General features: G+C 38.6%; 2 protein-coding genes across 2 annotated transcripts; both read left to right on the plus strand.

The window, feature by feature from the left end:
• The first annotated feature begins 1,609 nt into the window (after positions 1 to 1,609).
• naa15b (N-alpha-acetyltransferase 15, NatA auxiliary subunit b) lies at positions 1,610 to 16,488 on the plus strand. The gene is made up of 20 exons (XM_020941289.2): positions 1,610 to 1,838; positions 4,973 to 5,057; positions 5,518 to 5,622; positions 6,236 to 6,393; positions 7,567 to 7,701; positions 8,192 to 8,345; positions 8,613 to 8,732; positions 8,808 to 8,903; positions 8,991 to 9,097; positions 9,178 to 9,250; positions 11,237 to 11,403; positions 11,485 to 11,637; positions 12,214 to 12,342; positions 12,738 to 12,951; positions 13,276 to 13,469; positions 14,197 to 14,305; positions 14,379 to 14,477; positions 14,618 to 14,761; positions 14,844 to 14,941; positions 15,102 to 16,488. Exons 1-20 carry the CDS (start codon positions 1,785 to 1,787, stop codon positions 15,297 to 15,299), a joined length of 2,592 nt encoding a protein of 863 aa, XP_020796948.2. The 5' UTR covers positions 1,610 to 1,784; the 3' UTR covers positions 15,300 to 16,488.
• Positions 16,489 to 16,982: 494 nt separating this feature from the next.
• Positions 16,983 to 19,991, plus strand: LOC110175175 (ras-related protein Rab-33B-like). The gene is made up of 3 exons (XM_020941295.2): positions 16,983 to 17,372; positions 18,470 to 18,648; positions 19,461 to 19,991. The coding sequence occupies exons 1-3, from the start codon at positions 17,154 to 17,156 to the stop codon at positions 19,783 to 19,785; spliced, it is 723 nt and encodes a 240-aa protein (XP_020796954.1). The 5' UTR covers positions 16,983 to 17,153; the 3' UTR covers positions 19,786 to 19,991.
• The last annotated feature ends 37 nt before the right edge of the window (positions 19,992 to 20,028 follow it).

The raw sequence follows: 20,028 nt of genomic DNA on the forward strand, positions 1-20,028 counted from the left end.
TGCAGATCTAGTCCAACAACAAACAGCCAGTTAATGACAAGCTGTTTGCCAGTGAAGCGCTTTTCACAGACACACACCATCGGCCTTGCGCGCACTCCGGAGGCACCAGTGTTATGGGCTCTAATCAGAAGGACAAATGATGTGTCACAAAGAGTGGGAGATGAGCTGGAGGAATCACTCACTCTTCCCTCCCCGCTGGAGAGTAATAAGGTAGAGAAATGTGGAGGGAGAGGGGTGACGTATGGCGCGAAGGAGTGGACAGCGAGGGAATGGGCTACTGCTGTGCGCACTGCTCTCTGCTTGCGTTATGTTGCAGGGACATAGATCTCTCCCTCTCTCCCTCTCCCTCTCTCCCTCTTTCTCTCCCCCTCCCTCTCTCCTTCCTCTTTCTCTCCCTCCATCCTAGCTTATAGGCGCCCAACAAAGGTCTCAGTAGTCGGTGTGTATGCGTAGTGTGTGTGTAGTGTCAGGTTGATTAATGTTGTAGCAGGAGCCAGTGTGGTGGAGGAGTAGGAGGCCACCAGATAACAGCAGAGCAAGGCCTAAGCTGTCTCTAACAATGAATAAAGCACACACACATACACAAAGAAAGATACCTAATTATGTTCGCTTCACTTGAGCTGTTTATTCCAATGCTTAAACTAATATATCCCGTTAGGGCCAAGCCCATAGCCTATAACAATTTTGTAACTTAGGTGTCCAACGAAGGTAGACAGAGCTTGGCAAATAGTCTATAATACCATATTCACTGCACGACTTGTCACTATATATTAAGTTAAAGCTATTCTTTCGCTTGTTGACACCCAATTAACAAAATATAGCCTAGTCCTTTGTATGGGTCTAGTTCGCTAAACCTCTTTATCCATCACAGTGGTGCCCTCTAGTGACGAAGAAAGAAAAAATCAATTTTAAAAGGTGTAAAAGCAGGTTAAAAAGTTTAAGACACTCATCTTATAGTTGGTCGTTCTAACTAATTTTCTGTTTAATGTAACATGATTATGTTAGTACTGATTATTTGCCAATCGAAATTAATCAAACACCTGATCTGGAGTCTACAAAAATGAGAATTCCATAAAATAAATATGCTTAAAATACTGACTGCAATTGTTCTTGTTCATGGAAAGATGCTTCTTTAGGAGACTTTAGGTAATATGTATACATTATATACGATGCACATGCTAGTTTTTTCTAGAGTTTTTCTTTCACTGGATGAGATAGAAAGTACCTAGATTTTAATCGTAGTTTTACATTAGCCAAGTGGCAGTTTGGCTCTAAAAAGTTGAAAATTATAGGTAGTAGAGATGAGTTATAAAATAATATAACTAAGCTATGTTTGGAAAATCTATTATCTCACGTTTGAATAGTTTATGTCTCTAGATTAATTTGGCACATTGATATGTGGGCCATACCTTCTTCCGTGATATTGAGGGCAAGTTTTGAGTGGAGAGTATTATTTTATGTACTTATTTATATATTTATCTATTTATTTTACTGTTAACCATAGAATGCACTGGGAGATGGCTTCTGGTTCACACTCTTTAATAGATCCATGTTCACACTCCAGCACAATAGGTGGCGGAAATGCGCCTAATTTGCTGAGTGCCACCCGCCAATAATCCAAAGGAAGAAGTGGAAGCGTGCTCGAGCGGCGCTGTGACGGGAGCAGGCCGCCCTCGCCTCGGCTCTGCTGCTCTGGACTGCACCGGGCTACTGCGGGCTACTGCGGCTAACTTTAGCTACATGTGCTGAGCTCCGGGAGACAGACACACATCTCTGCTGCAACAATGCCGACAGTAACTTTACCACCGAAAGAAAACGCCCTGTTCAAGAGGATTCTGGTGAGTGGCGTTTGGAAGAGACACATTCATATTTGCACTTGTCTGCAAAGTGAATCCTGGGCTTCTCTGTTGGTAACTCTGTGGCTTTTAACCATAGCTTCGGTTTATTAGCAAAATGGCTTAATTGAATGGGATCTGCGCTGTCACTGTAACGCGATGCAAATCTATATTTCTCATGACTTGATTGTGAAACTAAGCAAGAAGCGGTGAAGTTGATCTCGTATTGCTTTTAAATGTATATCCGGGATTGTGAACATTTCCGCACTTTTGTTTTAAAACACCAAAGGCCTTGTCAAAGACAGTCCGGTCCGCTTATCCGCGATGCTAACCCAACTCGCAATAAGCAAGCAATATTGTTGTTAGCGTTGCGTGCTAATTTTGCTCTTATGCTAGTTCTTGGTTTTGGAGAGTGATAACTTTATTATAACGTGACTCAAGTGTTTGTTTATTTATGGCAGACGCCCATGCTAAACAACTGCAACCTGCTATTCTACCTGAGTGACATTAGCTAGTCGGCTAACACTAGCAACCCCCTGTCTCGTTTCATCAGACAAGGGGTTGCTAACATGCTGTAGACTGAGTTTAAGTAAGGCTTTTTGTAAATGACATTTGTAAGAAAATTAATACAATCCGATATTTTAAACCTTAATGTAAAAATGAGAGTCTGCTGTGTGTTTGTGTCAGATCTGTAGTTAGCAACCTAAGGCCTGCTGTCAGCTTCTGCCCACTCTTATCACACCTTCAGTTACTCATATTATACAGTAATGATAAAACTAATGTGTGCTGTATTTTGTGTTTGTTTACTGACGATAGGCTATCCGTTTTATGTTCTGAGCATTGCCCTAAGTAATTTTTTTTTCAGGAACCTGTTGTCATTCTGTGCAACTATTTTCACCCCTAAAATGTTTAATAGGTAGCAACATTGTTACTGCCAATCTTTCTGTAACACAGTAAGTTGTCTTTAATACACAAAATGTTCATATTTGAAGCTGTTTCAAGTCATAACAGATCCATCAGTGTCAAATTGAAGAACAGGGATTTGCTCTGCATTTGTTATCTAAAATCACTTTGTGTCAAGTAGATGTGTAGCAGATTTGTGCCTCTGTGTAAGAATGCAATGTGAACTGAGAAACACTGTCAGAAGGTATGCAAAGCGTCTGAGTCTGAGCAGTTTAATGTGACCGGGCAGTTGCACAAATACTATTGTTGTGAGGGATCTGTGTGGAGCACAGGGCTGGCACCAAGCCCCCTCACAGTTGCCTCTGACAGGAAGTTCAGGCCTCACTAGGTTTTTACATTGTTTTACGGCAGTGTACATTGTTAATATAAAGGTGCAAGTGCAGGCCCCACAGGTTTAGTTTTATTCTCAGGTAAATTTTATTCCTGAATGTCTCAACATGAGGGTACATTAAAGGTACACTCTGACACTTTTCACTTCATATTTATCTAGCATTTATTTTTTGGGGTGTTTTTATCGCTCCTTAAGAAACATGCATTCTTGCTTTGAACAGGGACCCCTCTTCAGATTTGACCTGTAACTTTGCACAGTACCATTATCTGCTTATCTCCACGGAGGTACATTTAATGCCTTACTACGGAACTTTACAGGCAAAGCAAGAACATCTCTATGGAGACAAGTAGTTGATGGACTCCTCAACAGAAGTTAGATAGTGTACTTTTAAATTGTACCAGCATAAACCAATATTTGTACAAATATCACATTATAAAACTAAAACACTGATTACAAATTGCAATTATACCATATTGCATTCTCATATTCTTGCAGTAGCCTTCAGCCTCAAAGATGTGATCTGCTGCTCTTTGCCCTGAACTTATTTTTAGCCCCATACTGTAGGACAATCAAGTTCACCTCCGCCCACAAGGTTTAAGCTGATCACTGGACAGTGACACCAGGAGATATTCTGTGAGAGACACCACAAATGCATTGGGCTGTGTATTTCAGGAATTTAAACTATTGAAAAGACTACTGGAAATATGCGTGCATGCATAACTTTCTGTGAAGTGACCAATTACTTACTCACTGCAGAATTTTGATGATTGTATTATTTACTTGAGATGATATGTTTAATTAATGATGGCGGCATTTTACGTTTACCCTTTAAATAATGGTGTATGGTGGTTTAAAAAAAGTGGTATTTGAAATTCCAACTATGTTAATTTGTTAGGAAGACTGAAGACTTATTGATAAGTCCCAACAACAGTACCCTGGTCAAACTTGTTTTAATATTTTTTCAGGAATCACCATTGCTTCTCTCATTAACATGAATAAGTGCTGACCTTCTCAGGGAGGTGTATATTTTGTGTCACATTCATTGTAAAGTATTGTTCAGTTTAGGTACTTGGCCAACTTCAAGTGCAGCCTTTTTTTACACAGTCTTTGGCACTGTTGATTGTTAAATCAACAGGGGCATTTTAAATACAGTAACTGCAATTCACCCAAAATAAAATCAGGTTCACTTAGTCCTAAAGCTTTCAATGCTCCAAGTCAACGTTCCATAGCATTCTGTTGTTGTCTTTGTAAACACTATCAAACTAAGTATTATTATCACTCTGGCCAAATGTCAACCAAGATTTTATCGGTTTTGTCTTGGATAGGATAGTCATTGCCAAGCAAGTTGCAACAAGTTTCTTTCTTAAAAATTGTCCTTCATTTTGCAAGGTCTTTGAATCCAAGCTCCTTAAAATGTTTTGTGATAAGGGATTTAGGTTTACACATGTAAACAATGTGTGACATTGCTAAGATTAGCCACACGTAAACCCTATAATTTTGACCTAGTATGAGTATGAAGAAAAAGGGCAAAGCAGTTCATATGTGCCATACAAAGAACTGGAGACAAGCTTCTAATAATGCATTTGGGCTTCCAGACTGGAACTATGGAGAGGGGTGTGGTTGACACTGACCATAAAAAGAAAACGGCTCAAATCACAAATTGAGCAGTGACATTGAGAACTCTCATGCATGTAATATTTTCAGACACAACACAACAAATTAAAGTATTTAATCTGTCATTGTCCATATTAGGAAAATGGCCAGTCATATTTCTTTACAAAGCCTTATTAACATTATTCGCTCTTATTTACCTCTGCATTAATTTTTTTTGTCTTCTTTCCAGCGATGTTATGAACACAAACAATACAGAAATGGCCTAAAGTTTTGCAAGCAAATCCTGTCGAACCCTAAGTTTGCAGAGCATGGTGGTGAGTAGCGGATGTATGAATGAATGATTGATTAAATAAAACCTGCCTTATGTGTATAATGACTTCTTGTTCAGTAAATGAAAGCCTGAGCAATATATTTTGGGTCTCAGTATTTATCCTGTGTATCTATAATCAGTCATAAATAAAATGAACCAACCCAGCTCAAATCCTATCATGCAACAAAATAAAATATTTACCTTTAGTTCAAAGTAAGTACAAAGTGTTTCATTCTGACATTTGTTCATTGTAGCGTATGTTTTATACAGTATTATTACAATAGGGTTTACTTTGATTATCCTTTATTGTGTCGTTGTGTTGGTGGCAGAGTGTTTCAATATTATCTTTATTCATATAGCTTTATATTGCAATATATATCTTCTTTCAAAATGTGTTATTGTGACATATCTATAAGCACATGTAAGCAACTATTCTCATGTTTGTTGATTGTTTGTTCTTGCAGAGACTCTGGCCATGAAGGGTCTCACTTTGAACTGTTTGGGGAAGAAGGAAGAAGCCTACGATCTGGTGAGGAGGGGTCTTCGTAATGACCTCCGGAGCCATGTCTGTATCCTTAAATATTAGGTTTCCATTGTGCAAAGCATTTCGTCTCCTGTTCCTCATTTTTTTCGGAAATCTTTGCCACAGTAGATCTTGCACACATTCACGGAAGATAGGTGCTATCAGAGCCTCGAGTCTACACATTGGGCTGATAAAATTAGCCCTAAACCAATAGTTATGTTTTATCTCAAAGTAACAGAGTGCAACATTTCCAACAGTACATACCACAGCAGATGTATTAGAAGAAAAAAATATATATTTTGACAGTATAATCATCTAAACTAATAGCTCCACTTTGACAAAATCTACCCATATTGTGAAAGTAATAGTATTGCTTTAAAATCTATCCATGCATCTGTCCAAATTGTATTTTGGTAATGGCGAAGTACAGTATTGAAAGCTTTGGTTAACTTGGTGATAAAAAAAAAAAAAAGTTACTTTTTTTTGTCTTTCTCCCTTTTTAAAAACATGATCTTGATCTTGTTTTTTTTGTTGTCTGAAGTCTGTTCAAACTTCCATAATCTTTTTTGCTCCCTTAACAAAAGTTTTGACCAATCCCCAAGTGAATCATATTTGAAAATATATAGAAAGTATGTGTTCCTCAACAGTTTGTAACCCAGGTTGGCACGTGTATGGCCTCCTGCAGCGCTCCGATAAGAAGTACGACGAGGCCATCAAATGTTACCGGAACGCTCTGAAGTGGGACAAGGACAACCTGCAGATCCTCCGGGACCTGTCGCTCCTGCAGATCCAGATGAGGGACCTGGAGGGCTACAGGGTGAGCACCTGGAATAATAAGGCTCTCTTCACAGATGGGATAGGCCTTTTTTGGCTTAGTTATGTAATTATGCTACTGCAATGTAAGCAAAGAAGCCATTATGATTAACTTATAAATGCTATTCCAATTTATCTTATGTACAGTGAAAAAAAAAAGATACTGGCTATAGTTTTCCTTTTTGGGTACTTGGTGTTTGATGCATGCTATACTTGAAATAGACTATAATGTGTAGTTTTTAAAATTGAAAGTTTGTGTATTCACCAACTTTAATTTTAATAATTTATCAAACACCTGTATTTGTACAATATAAAAGTAAATAGGGTAAACAATCTTAAAGTAAAGCTTTAAATAGATTTGGAGCCTTTTTGTCCAAAACATCTAGTTTACCCTGAAACTGCCAAACTAGTATTAATAACACTATTAAAACACCATTCACAACTTGGTAGCGAAAGAGTGAATTTAATGTATAGTTCCACTTTGACCTTAAAGATTACACTGCATTTGGTAACATTCATGCCAAGGTAAAGACAGTTCTTAATGCACAATTACCTAGATACCTCTATTAATTATCATTCTCTCTTTGCTAAACAGCCAAACCCAGTCTAACACTTTCTAGGACATGTTTCCCGTGAATGTGCATCCATCTGTCTCTCAATGGTGAATGTTGTGGCTCAGATTTTAGAGAGGAGCAAGTGAGCGAGCAGGCGGATATCGGGTTGCACTTGGTCCTGACAATGTGGAACAGCCCTCACGGGACACAGCCCAGGTTTAAACGCTCATTTAGAGACCAGGATAATGGCCAAATGTAAAGCCTTGAAGGGTGTGTTGCTGGTAATAATGACTACACTGCATCAAATACCTGAATCAGCAAAACCGTGTTCTCCTTGCACTCGACATCGACTTCTCTGAGCTTTTAATCATGTTATAATGTTGTTTCATCATCAGTAGTTTTACTCAAGAGTTGTATTTATTTGATTGATTCTTTACTTCTACTTGAGTCATACGTGTGGGGTAAAAAATGTCTTTTAGCAGTTTTCAACAAAAAATACTGTAAATATACATCTATTGTTTGTTATCACGAAAGTTATAGTTTAATACTAAATGCATGGAAAAAGTGTAATATGTTATCTTTAAGCTCAGTTTCAACCCTCTGTTTTTCTTTTGTCTGAGTAGGAGACAAGGTACCAGCTCCTGCAGTTGAGACCGGCACAGAGGGCCTCCTGGATTGGTTATGCCATTGCCTATCATTTACTCGAAGACTATGAGATGGCAGCCAAGATCATTGAAGAGTTCAGAAAAACACAACAGGTAGTGCGTCTGTCAGATAAATTGGTTATATTGGTTGTAAATTAAATGTAGTAAAATGTAAATAACGGACCTGTTTGATGAACAAAAGCAAAACTACAAATTAAGTATTAATCATGCAACATTTAAGGGCACACTTAATTATGAACTGCTACTGCAAGCTACACTCTGTGTCAGTAGTCCACTTGGACAATGATCTGGCTCAATTTGAGCTTTGCAACAGTAAAGTCTAGTTCTGCTCCACACACTATTCACTCATCTGTGATGGTTGCAGCGACGCAGACTGGCACATGCTTTTGGTTTGAGAACAATCTCTAATCAGTGTTTTAATTGAAATATGACCCAGGGTCACCGATCAGTCTGATATGCTTGCAAATATAATTCATCATTCATTACTACACAAAAGCTCACGTGTCTTAGATTAATTTTATTCCTACATGGTTCAATAAAGGTGCAATAATAAATACTTTGTATTTTCTTTTCTTTCATTCAGACGTCACCAGACAAGGTGGACTATGAGTACAGTGAGTTGTTGTTGTACCAGAACCAGGTGCTCAGAGAAGCCGGTCTGTACAGAGAGGCCCTCGAGCACCTGTCCACATACGAAAAACAGATCTGTGACAAGCTGGCAGTGGAGGAGACAAGAGGTGGGTCACTGTGCTTTTAAGTAAACACCCCAGTCAAAATACTAACACATCAATGATATGTGATGTGATGGGTCCAAATATGGGTCTTTTAATTGGGAGGGATACAGCCATTCCAACGGTGAAACTTACTTTACATTAGTTTGGGCTTTCCTATAGATTTTACAATTTTGGTATCAGCAAACAGTGGGTCTCCGTCACAACTCCTGAGAATATTGGGGAAATGAATATATTAAACCATCATTAAAATGAAATGTTTTATTTTTTCAGGGGAGCTGCTTTTAAAATTGGAGCGTTACGAAGAAGCAACAACTGTTTACCGGCGCCTCCAGGAGAGGAACCCGGAAAATTGGTCCTATTACCATGGTTTGGAAAAGTCCCTCAAACCAAGTATGTCACAAGTCTATTCTTGAGATAAATGTATCCTTTTCTTATAATCTAATGTTGTGATGCCTTTTTCTTTAGGCAGTGTAGAAGAACGATCTAAGATTTATGAGGATGCATGGGAGAAGTTTCCTAAAGGGCTTGTCCCACGAAGACTGCCTCTTAATTTTCTGTCTGGTATGTTTAGAAATTTTCTTTTTATTAAAAATAATAACTATGGAACTTCATGTTAAAAAGTTGTACAATTAAATATCCTTTTTACAGGAGATCGGTTCAGGGAGTGCCTGGATAGATATCTGCGGATGAACTTCAGTAAAGGCTGCCCTCCGGTCTTCACCACTTTAAAATCACTGTATAATGACAAAGAAAAGGTAACTACTATTATTTTTAATCACTGGTGAACTGGGACCTGTTTTTACTGTAAACTAAAATCCCTTATCATTTAATGCAGGTTGCAATTATTGAAGAACTGGTGGTTGGCTACGAGACAACATTAAGAAGCTGTCGAATGTTCAGTCAAAATGGTAAGGAACAACTTAAAGGTGAGAGGGGGGTCTACTTCGTTTTTGTCTCTATTATGCATTTATTAAATTAAAGATGTATTTTACGCAAAAAAAAAAAAAAAGACAGGGTTGGTGCTCTCCAGATCAGGGGCCTCATTTATAAAAAAACTGCGCAGGAGTTGTCGTAAGTTAGTGCGTACGCCTAGTAGCTACGACAGGCATGTGCCACGCAATCTCCATATTTAGAAAACCCACCGCACGCACCAAACCACGCCATCTTTGCTTTATAAATCCCACCTGCAACTACAATTTGCGCACATAAACCCACGTCACGCCCTCTCCACACCTCCGCCTCACCATAAAAGGAGCATGTAAAGTGACTCGTGAATGAGATTTTCCTAAACATGAGCCGATAATCAGTGGGTTTGACCAAGACACGCGGGACAGAGGGAGGAGGACGCTCCACGCAGCACCACGTGATCACGACAAACACTTTATTAAAGACTTTATTAAACCTTGTTTAATAAATAAATACAAAACTAAAAGTGACAACAATGACTCATCTGTTCATTTAATCATTTTTCATAATATTTAGGCAGCACATCTTTGCAGTAAAGCCCATGCGTTTTTCCTTTGTTTCAAGAGTTTTATCGCTATATTTTTAAGTCTGTCTATGATGTGTGTGTGGACTGGCCCTGTATATTTATGCATATACACGTAGATACGTGCACGCGCTGATCTGAATGGTCAAATTATGAGCGCGTGCGAGAGATTCAGATGCCCTCCCATGGAGATTGAAAGGAGCGAGGGAGAGACACGAGGATACGAGGACACAGATTTTGCACGAAACACATCAGATACAGATGTTATTCTGCCAATTAAAGTCCACACGAAACATCCAAACTGCTCATCTGTGAGTGTGGGTCTGGGTCGGGACGGGCACGGGGCACGGGCATTATTCTGTTCTTCATACAGTCAGAGAGCAGCTCTCGTGCAAGAGTTCCCCATCACACAAAAATGTAGGAAAGATTTTGGTTCGGGTCAGGTTCGGGCAGTAGGCTTCGTGTTGTCCGCAGACTCAGGTCACTCTGGCCCTCGGTGCGTAAAGACTAAAGTAAAAGTGTTAAAGTTGCGTTCATTAAATCAAAGCCTGGCTCCTGCTGCGTCCAAGGGAAGAGTTTTCTCTCAGATCGGGTCATTATTTCGTCCTCTGTTGGTCACAGACTGTGTTCTATAGAAGTCTATGGTCGCAGTGTGGACTGTGGGAGACTGCGCTACACCGTGTCCGGGAACATGGCCGCGCTTGTGCACAAGTTTCAAATGTATAATATTGTGGAGAATAATGAGTGGAATAAACAGCCCTTCTCCTTGTTTTGGCTAACCAAACATTTAAATGCGCAAATCTGAAGGTAATTCTTCTATATACTTGGATTTTCTGATCAAACACTTCCTCAAACTCTGTTCACTTCTGCTTCTCTCCATGAGTGTCGCTTTTTCCCCGTGTCTCCAGACTTTGCGTAGAACTTATAGGAGGTCCCGAGTTGGCGTAGAGTTAAGCAAAGAGCCACGCCTTAGTCGAGTTTTATAAATACCGCGGTTGGCGTAGGAAGCGCGCACGCACGGATTTTTGCGTAAGCGAGCTTTATAAATGAGGCCCCTGACCTGTAACTTTGACAGGTGACTTATCTGCTTATCTCCATGGTGATAGACATGCCATTTAATGCCATGCTTTGACAAAATTTTCAAACAAAGCAATAGCATTTCCACAGATAATAGTGGAACCTTCACCTGAAAAATGACATAGTGCATCATTATTTTATAAAAATGCCAAAAATGAATTTGAGAATTATTGCTAAAAGTGAATGAATGCATGCGGTGCCTTAAGCAGCTTGAAAAAATATCAAGCACCAACTGTCTGTAACCTTTGACATGAGTTGTAGTTAGTTACAATTTATGTGTTTGTTTGCTGGAAAATCTTCTATTTAAGATATGTGTGCATTTCTTCAGATGATGGCAAAGAGGAGCCACCCACCACCCTTCTATGGGTGCAGTACTTCTTGGCGCAGCACGACATGGTTGGACAACAGACACTGGCCCTGGAGTACATCAACACAGCCATTGAAAGCACGCCAACCCTCATTGAACTATTTCTTATAAAGGCCAAGATCTACAAGGTAAACACCAGCACACTTTCAGTATTTCTGCTTTAGTTTTAGCGCGGAGCATGCTGTGTTGACCTTTGTTCCGCCTGGCAGCACGCGGGGAACATCAAAGAGGCTGCTCAGTGGATGGACGAAGCACAGGCCCTGGACACTGCAGACAGATTCATCAACTCCAAGTGTGCCAAGTACATGCTGAAGGCGGGCATGGTGAAAGAGGCGGAGGAAATGTGCTCCAAGTTCACACGGGTGAGAAAACACTGTGGGTGGGTGAGAGCTGCAATCTGACAAGGGAAAAATCTTTGGAAAGAGGTTTATAGATAAATTATAGATGTTAGAAATGTTAAAGGCAACGTCTTTTTGTGCTTGACATAAAGACATTGCCTTTAACATTTAGTGCTACATGATTTGTGAAAAATAATACATAGTAATATATTTTTTATTGTATTTTATTTGGACTAGCATTGAGATAAGATTTGTAATTTATGTTTTATAATATGATTCTTTTCAACATTTTAAATGCATCCAGAAGAACTGCCAAAAAGAGCACATTTCAGAACATGTTTGTACAAATCTAGACAGCAAGCAGTTTTTGTTAGTCAGATTAAGACATTAAAATATTTGCCTGTATTGTCTGTGGAGGAAATTCTGGTACTTTAGTCTTAACTATGTCCATTAAAATTTCAATTTCGAATGGATCTTGCTCTCCTAGTTCCTATTGTCATTTATTGTCATTTTTTAAAATTTTTTGTCATTTTTTCATAAGTGACATTTTCTTTCAGATAGATTTTTGTATCATGTTCTTTTGTCTTGGTCTGTTGACAGGAGGGGGCATCAGCAGTGGAGAATCTCAATGAGATGCAGTGTATGTGGTTCCAGACTGAGTGTGCACTTGCCTATAAAGCCATGAACAAATTTGGTGAAGCCCTGAAAAAGTGCCATGAAATCGAAAGGGTAAGTGTTGTTTTCTGCACAAATTGGTGGAATGCTATAGGATTAAAATTGCTGTTCAGACCAACTTTTAAAAGACATTTTATTCCATATTGCAATTTAGATCTACCAGTTACTGTGAAAAGTTAAGCAAAATACGATGGAGGTGACAGTATTTGTTGTTAGTTACATTCTCTGAAATACCCAAAGGTATAAACTGTTTACTCTGGACAACTACGGTGAGTTAATTTTATTGTAGAAATTCAAGCCAGCCCCTTACCAGAGCAGAGCATTATAAGAACTAAAGAAGCTACTTGAATACTTGGATGATTGCAAAACCTAAAGAATTCAACCATTTTGCTGTCAAACAGTCAATAAACAAGGCATAGTATGAATAAAATATTTTGTTTTTGCTTTAGCATTTTGTAGAGATCACGGACGACCAGTTTGACTTCCACACCTACTGTATGAGGAAGATGACGCTGCGCTCCTATGTAGACCTTTTAAAGCTGGAGGACGTGCTCCGGATGCATCCTTTTTATTACAAGGCTGCCACCACAGCCATTCAAATCTACCTGAGCCTTCATGACAATCCCCTCACTGACGATAGCAAAGAACTCCAGGCTGACACAGGTAAGGACACTATGGGCTGAGTGGTATGACAAAAGGATCCGATTGATCTAAATTATATAAAAAAAAAAAAAAGATAAGATATAGAGATATAGAGATAGAGATACAGAGATATATATAGCGATATATAGATAGAGAGAGATATAGAGAGAGATAGAGAGATATATAGATAGATAGAATTAATCATTGCCATTTAACACAAAGAAATAGACTGAATCTAAATCTTGACTCAAATTTAATTAATTGTCAAGCCCTAATACTGTCTATACTGCACCAGTATGTTATGACTTGGACAAGCTAACATTTTGTATCTTTCTTCTGATGTAGCAAATTTGTCAGATAAAGAACTGAAAAAGCTTAGGAACAAACAGAGGAGAGCCCAGAAGAAAGCACAGTTGGAAGAGGAGAAAAAGAATGCAGAGAAAGAGAAGCAGCTCAAAAACCAGAAGAAGAAGAAAGAGGACGATGACGAGGAAATAGGGGGTCCCAAAGAGGAACTCATCCCAGACAAACTGGTGAAGGTGAGTGTTGGGAGAGAACTTTGAACTGAAGGAGGTTGGTGCCCAATAAACTTTCATTATGTATTATTAAAGGTAGACCATGTTACTTTTCTGATGGGGGGGGGGGGGTCATCCATTTGCTTATCTCCATATTTCTTTGCTTTGAATGTTCCGCAGTATGGCTTTGAACTTATCTGTCTATCAAGTATTTCATTATATTGTTTGTTATGCGCAAAATTCCTTTAAAAAGTTTAATGCTAAACTGATGTATTCCATGCCATATATCTCTACGGAGATATCTGGGGTGGACCCCCCCCCCCAGAAAAGTTTCATTGTGTGTCTGTGTAATTAAAATATGATTATATATTTTAATTAAATTACATTCAGGTTTGTTGTTTTTCTCTTTCAAAAAATGATATAATACCAGCATTTCCTCTTTCTATGGCCATATAAATAGTGCTGACTGTAGTTTCTTTAGAGCTTCTTAACCCTTGCACTAAGTAACCCTCTGCTTCAGTCACATTACATGTACTATTTTAAAATTTAAATAGGTCATTGCACTGTTTCTTAATTATACTTTAAGATAATCTTAATACTTTATACTTATACTTAAAGATATCTTCATTATGTTTTTTTAATCTTAATAAAACATTGCTTAGACACTTACCATACATCTGCACTTCATTCTTAGATGTGACATACCAATGTTGTGATACTAACATTTGCTTTGTTTTGACCCTCTTTGCAGGTAGAAAATCCACTGGAGGAAGCTGTCAAGTTCCTGATGCCTTTGAAGCACTTGGTCAAAGATAAAATTGACACACATTTATTGGCCTTTGAAATCTACTTCAGGAAAGGTAAACAATAAAACACTGTTCTGTGAATAGAAAGGTTTGGCATCTTTTCTAATGTTTTTAAATATGATTTCAGAAAAGTACTTGTTGATGCTTCAGTCGGTGAAGAGGGCATTAGCCATTGACCCAGACCATCCATGGCTGCATCAGTGTCTTGTACGCTTCTTCAAAGGAGGTATGACATTTTCCATACTAGCTATTAGACTTTGTTAGAAGTAGTAAAAAAGTACAATATCTCACGAATAATGAATTTGCAGCTCAAGAAGGAAAACACCAGAAATTCTGTCATTTCAATATATTTTTTCTTGTTCACAGTGTCTGAAAGCAAGGACCTATCAGATGTTGTCCGGACAGTTTTGAAACAAGAGATTACCCGGTTGTTTGGGGACAGCAATGCTAAGAGCTTCAACCAGGCCTACCTCACTAAGCATGGCAACTCCATACCACATCGACTGGCTGGTAAGCCTCTTGAAGCTTGATTGCAATAATAATACTTATTAATATATAGGTGTTTGTAATTGTTTACTTTTCTGTTTTAAAGCTGCCAAGATGATGGTATATCTGGATTCATCTATGGAAAGTAAAGCCGCAGAGTTGGCTACATCGCTTGACGAATCGCTTGAAAACCGAACCATACAGGTATTATTTTAGTCTGGGTTACAATGCGTTTTACATTTTCAGATAAGTTGAATTCGACCACTGCTTAAAAACATTCCCGATTATAATTTTTTATCAGTTTTACTGTGACCATTCTGTGACCAATTGTAGTTTATTAAGTTAAAGTGTCCCTCTTCTTCAGATCTGCACAGAGATCTTGGAGAACCTTCGGAATGGGGCTTTGGGCGACTGTAAGGAGCGAGCAGAGTCCTACCGTGCCGAGTGTCACAAGCTTTATCCCTACACATTAGCTTTCATGCCCCCCGGATATGAGGAGAATGCCAAGATTGCCAATGGAGACCTTTCTACAGAGACGGAGGAACTTGGTAATGAGATGTGAGCACAGCAAAACGACTGCGGATGACAAAAAGGAATTGGGCCTAGTACGGAGCCTTGTGGTACGCCTGGCAGCCATCTTGTAGAGTCAGACACAGGAACCAAAATGTGCGTTTTCGTTCTTTTGGCTCGGCTCAATCGGGTCTAACCGGGCATGGCTTGGCTCCCTCCCAAAAGGTGAAAATCAGGACTGTGTGTGTGTTCAAGAGTGCATGTGTGTTTGCGTGCATGTCGAGTGTATATTTGTGGAAAAGGGGGAGAAAGAGGAAGACAAACAAATGGCAATTTTGTCTCTAGCTAAAATCTAACTTTTCCGACAAAAAGGGGAGGGAGTCGTGATGGGCGTGGATGTCATGGCAACATCAAACTGTGCTACTCTCTTATTTTAAAAGAAACGCTAATTTAACCGAATCAGGACACCTCTCTCCCGGGGTAACAGGAGACTGGGCTGACCGGATCCAAGAGAAGATCTGTGAAGCTGCAAAGAAGTTACTGAGGACCTAATGTCAATTGTAAGACATCCAGCGTAAGGTATCCAATTCTGCTGTACCCCTCACCTGCTCTGTAATACATGTAAAATGCGGCTGCCCATGTAAAGAGGACAACCTCTGCCAGGACTTATGGGTGTGAATAAGAAATTTCAGGTCGGGCTGTGCTTCCCACTTTTGTTCCTCATTCAACTTTGGGAATAAATCCATACGTATGTAACCCTTTTAATGCTATAATGGAGCAGCTTGTAGCACAGGTTATAACTGTAATGGTTGTGTTCGTATGGTCCGCTCCATCAAAGTACTGCTATTCTTAACATTTTTACAACATATTGGACTGGAGTGCGCACGTTAGATCTAATACATGGACCCCTTCCATCCTTGTGCAAAATGGAAAGATCAAAGTTTATTGTCGACGATATTCATTTTGGATCTGATTTGAAGTTATTGCACGGACAGAGCCACTTTGCTGTTTTTAAATCTGTATTTCATCCACAATGGTCACAGTCATAATTAAACATTGTTGCAATACTGTCATATACATAAATGTGTTGATTTTATTTTAACATCTGGCTCCCATTTAATTTGTTTAATCTTTTTTTTCTTCCCCTTTTTCCTCTAATTTGGGTTCTAATGTGAAAGATGAATAATGAGATGGCAATGTATGATATCTCTGGATTTTTGTATTAAAATTAAACAAAACAATTGTGCCTTGGAAATTTTCTTCAACAGGTTCAAATGAACAGGTAAACAGTGTGATTTAGGTTGTCTATAAAACGAAGTTTTAAAGCAATATACGTAAAACACGTTAAAGGCAGGGAAAATGTCAACTGTGGTTTTACCAGTAGATGGCAGCAACATGCTTGATTTTGGCCAGTTTCTGTATCGATAACGTGCTTTTTGTTTATTTTCATAATGCAACAATTCCTTCCTCCTTTCCCATATGGGGGTAAATTTTCCCTTTTGCTAACATTACATAGCCTACAGAAAGTACAGTGTTCCTATGAAATATGCAAGAGCTAAATTCACAGTTGTGGAACCTGATCATTTCTATTAGTGACCATTAGACCCAATATAACCCGTTATAAATCTGCAAATTATCAATATCCACTGAAGCTGCTGGAAGTATAGATCCATGCCCCCCCATGTGTATTACATAAATTGCCTCTAAAATGTTGTGATGTCATCTGAAACTCGGCAGTAAAAGCCCTCCCAGGAAGGAAACGCCAGGCCTCTTATTTCCAACTACAAGACAGTACCCAAAGCAGAGGAGGGAATGACTGAGCCAACATTCACTGATCCACTTGCTCCAATTTGAAGCCACATGTGGAGCAGTCGCGCATGATTTTTGACCTGATCTAACACCGTAAATGGATTCTTCACTTGAGTTTTCCAGCTCTTTGGGGAGCGTGTCTTCACTCTTGATCCGGCACAGAACTTTTAAGGTGCTGATGATCGGAGATTCTGGCGTGGGGAAGACCTGCCTCACTCACCGACTCTGCGCTGGAGAGTTCCCCTGCAGAGCTGAAGCTACCATCGGCGTGGACTTTCGAGAGCGGGTGCTCGAGATTGACGGAGAGGTAATCAAGGTAAGTCAAAGCTTTCATGAAAGTTGTGTAATCATGTCAGTGTATCATGCTTTAAATAAGACTTTGTAAGCACACAGCAAAAGTTTAGATTTGTGCGTAAAATAGGAGCCCAATTCTAATGGAAAAAGTGTGAACCTTTGACTGGATTTTGCTTTTAACAACAACAACCGGTAGCCATCATGTACACTTTTAAGCATACTGACCTAATGTTTTTAGTTTTGACATTTTGTGTGGGATTAAGGTTTCTAGGTTCGGGAAATGCAAACTGAAAGAGGAAGTGTCTTGCTTTGTTTATAAGCTTTGTTTGGTAAAATTTTCTAAATTTTCAGTAATTTTTTTTCCCCCATCAAGATTTACATACTTGTAGATCCCAGATAAAATCTCTTTAAAACATTTGAGATCCATAAACAAACTATTGTAGGCGTAAGTGTTGTAATAGTCCGTGTCTCTGTTGCATTGTCCTGATTCTTGCTCAGGGATGAGTCACTGAGTATTTCAAATGCATTTCTCTGCCTGATTTTAACACATGACCTTCTTAGCACACAAACTCCATCCATAACAACTGCAGACCAGTGGTTCTAGCTGTGGTGCATTTTCACAGTAGTGACATTGTCAAGTCTTCTAATTTTGTTGCATTTAGGGATACTACTACTGGGGTCTTTAAATTCTTGATCTTGATTAAGTTTATTAACCCAAATATTAAAAAAAACTTTAAACTATATTTAAAAGCAAAGGGCCAAACCTTTGCTGCTTTGCTAGCAAGGCATTGTGTAGAAGACTTTATTTTTATATTCATATTTAAATTTAATTCTTTTATATATAGCCTAATCGAAAAGAAGGGTGTTCTAGTCCCATTAGAGAGCCTAGGCTGAATGTTGAAAACATGCAAAGAACCACATGAAACTGGTGTTGAACCCAAGATTTCCTTGCAGTGACTGTGCCAAAGAGCTGGAATTCTTTTGGTCTCTCTCCTTATTCCTGTACTTTTGTGTCTGTTTATAGTTTTTGTTCAAGTTTCACATCAGCTTTTATATGTTATATTATCTGATGGTCAAGTGACAAAGTATTTTGTTTATTCATTTATTTGACTCTTGCAGCTACAGTTGTGGGACACAGCAGGACAGGAGCGATTTCGGAAGTCCATGGTGCAGCACTACTACAGGAACGTCCATGCTGTTCTCTTCATCTATGACGTCACATGTCCCGCCAGCTTCAGTGGACTCAACTCCTGGATAGAGGAATGTAGACAAAACTCCCTGGGCCAGGACATCCCTAGGTAAATTCCTAGTACTGACTATATTATGCATAGAGATCCATACACCATAACACAGCTATCATATAAATGAATAAGATCACAGCCAATGATAGTATTACTACTTGAGCACCATGACCACGACTTCACAAAAAAATGTTCAAATGTATCACTACAGAAACAATAAAGGTATACTGACAACAAAAAATGTTGGTATTAAAATAGAACACATTTTGAAGGGAGCAAGTGATTAGAAAAAAATATAAAATTTAGAAATATCAATTGGAACCTGGTGCAGAGTGGACATTTTTGTTTCTACATGAAAGCTTGAATGCTAAGAGACCAAACTAATAAAAAAAAAAAAAAAAAACATTAAACAATTAGTTTTGCCTGTAGTGTCTCCACTTAAAAAAGTATTTAATTTAAGTCACTGCTTAGTCAATGATTGCTTCAGGAATAGGTACAGAAAAAATACAGTTCAGGTACTGGTAACCTTGTTTATTCGTACGGAAAATTACCCAAATGTAAATAAGAAATAATTTGAATCAAAGGGCAGGGTCAAGGGTATATCTGCTTTCTGTGCCATCCAGATTACTGAAAATTCAATTCTGCAAAATAACAAGCAATTTAGCAGCACAGTGACTTCAAACTATGTGCACTCCAAGTATATTTTGTTTTTATTAAGAAACAAGGAAATGAGCTTCACTTCCACAATAATGCGCATTTCTCAGATGAAGTTGGTCAAGAGTTCTAAACCGATACCTGAGCAAACTCGATGACACTAAAATGTAACTGGGATACCTTAATTGTTTGTCATTTGTTTTTATCCTCTGCAGATTTTTGGTCGGTAATAAGAGTGACTTGCGTGATCCGAGCAGAGCAAACCAACAGGTGAACCAACAGAAGGCTATGAATTTTGCCAAGTCCCATGGAATGATGTTTTTTGAAACTTCAGCCAAAATGTCACCAAACAAACTTTCGAAGATGTTGCAGAAGGAAGGAGAGGTGCCATTTAAACAGGACCAGATTGAAGACATTGTACTCACTGTGGCCGGTAAACTCAAAAGACACACAACTATTAATAATATTTCTGTGTGCAATGGTTCGTTTAAAGTAACAAGTAAAAAAGGAGCAGAAAAGGAAAGCTGGAGTTGCTGCTAAGAAGTTTTCAATCTTATAGCTGTAAAATTATGTGAACGTAAAGGATTGGACTCATTATAGATTATGGAGATTCATATGGATACCTTCATGAATAGTGTAAAATGTAAGGATGACAGAGCCAATAATGAATAAAAAATTAAATGGTATAATTTTTGTAAAAAAAATAAAAAATAAATAAATAATAAATGACATGTATTTTCTAATAACTTCAGTGTGCTTATTTTATTCCTAAAATGTATTCTC

Source organism: Boleophthalmus pectinirostris, unplaced genomic scaffold, assembly GCF_026225935.1.
Source record: "Boleophthalmus pectinirostris isolate CB_2022bp ecotype Guang Dong unplaced genomic scaffold, ASM2622593v1 HiC_scaffold_22, whole genome shotgun sequence".
NCBI classification, from domain to species: Eukaryota; Metazoa; Chordata; class Actinopteri; order Gobiiformes; family Gobiidae; genus Boleophthalmus; species Boleophthalmus pectinirostris.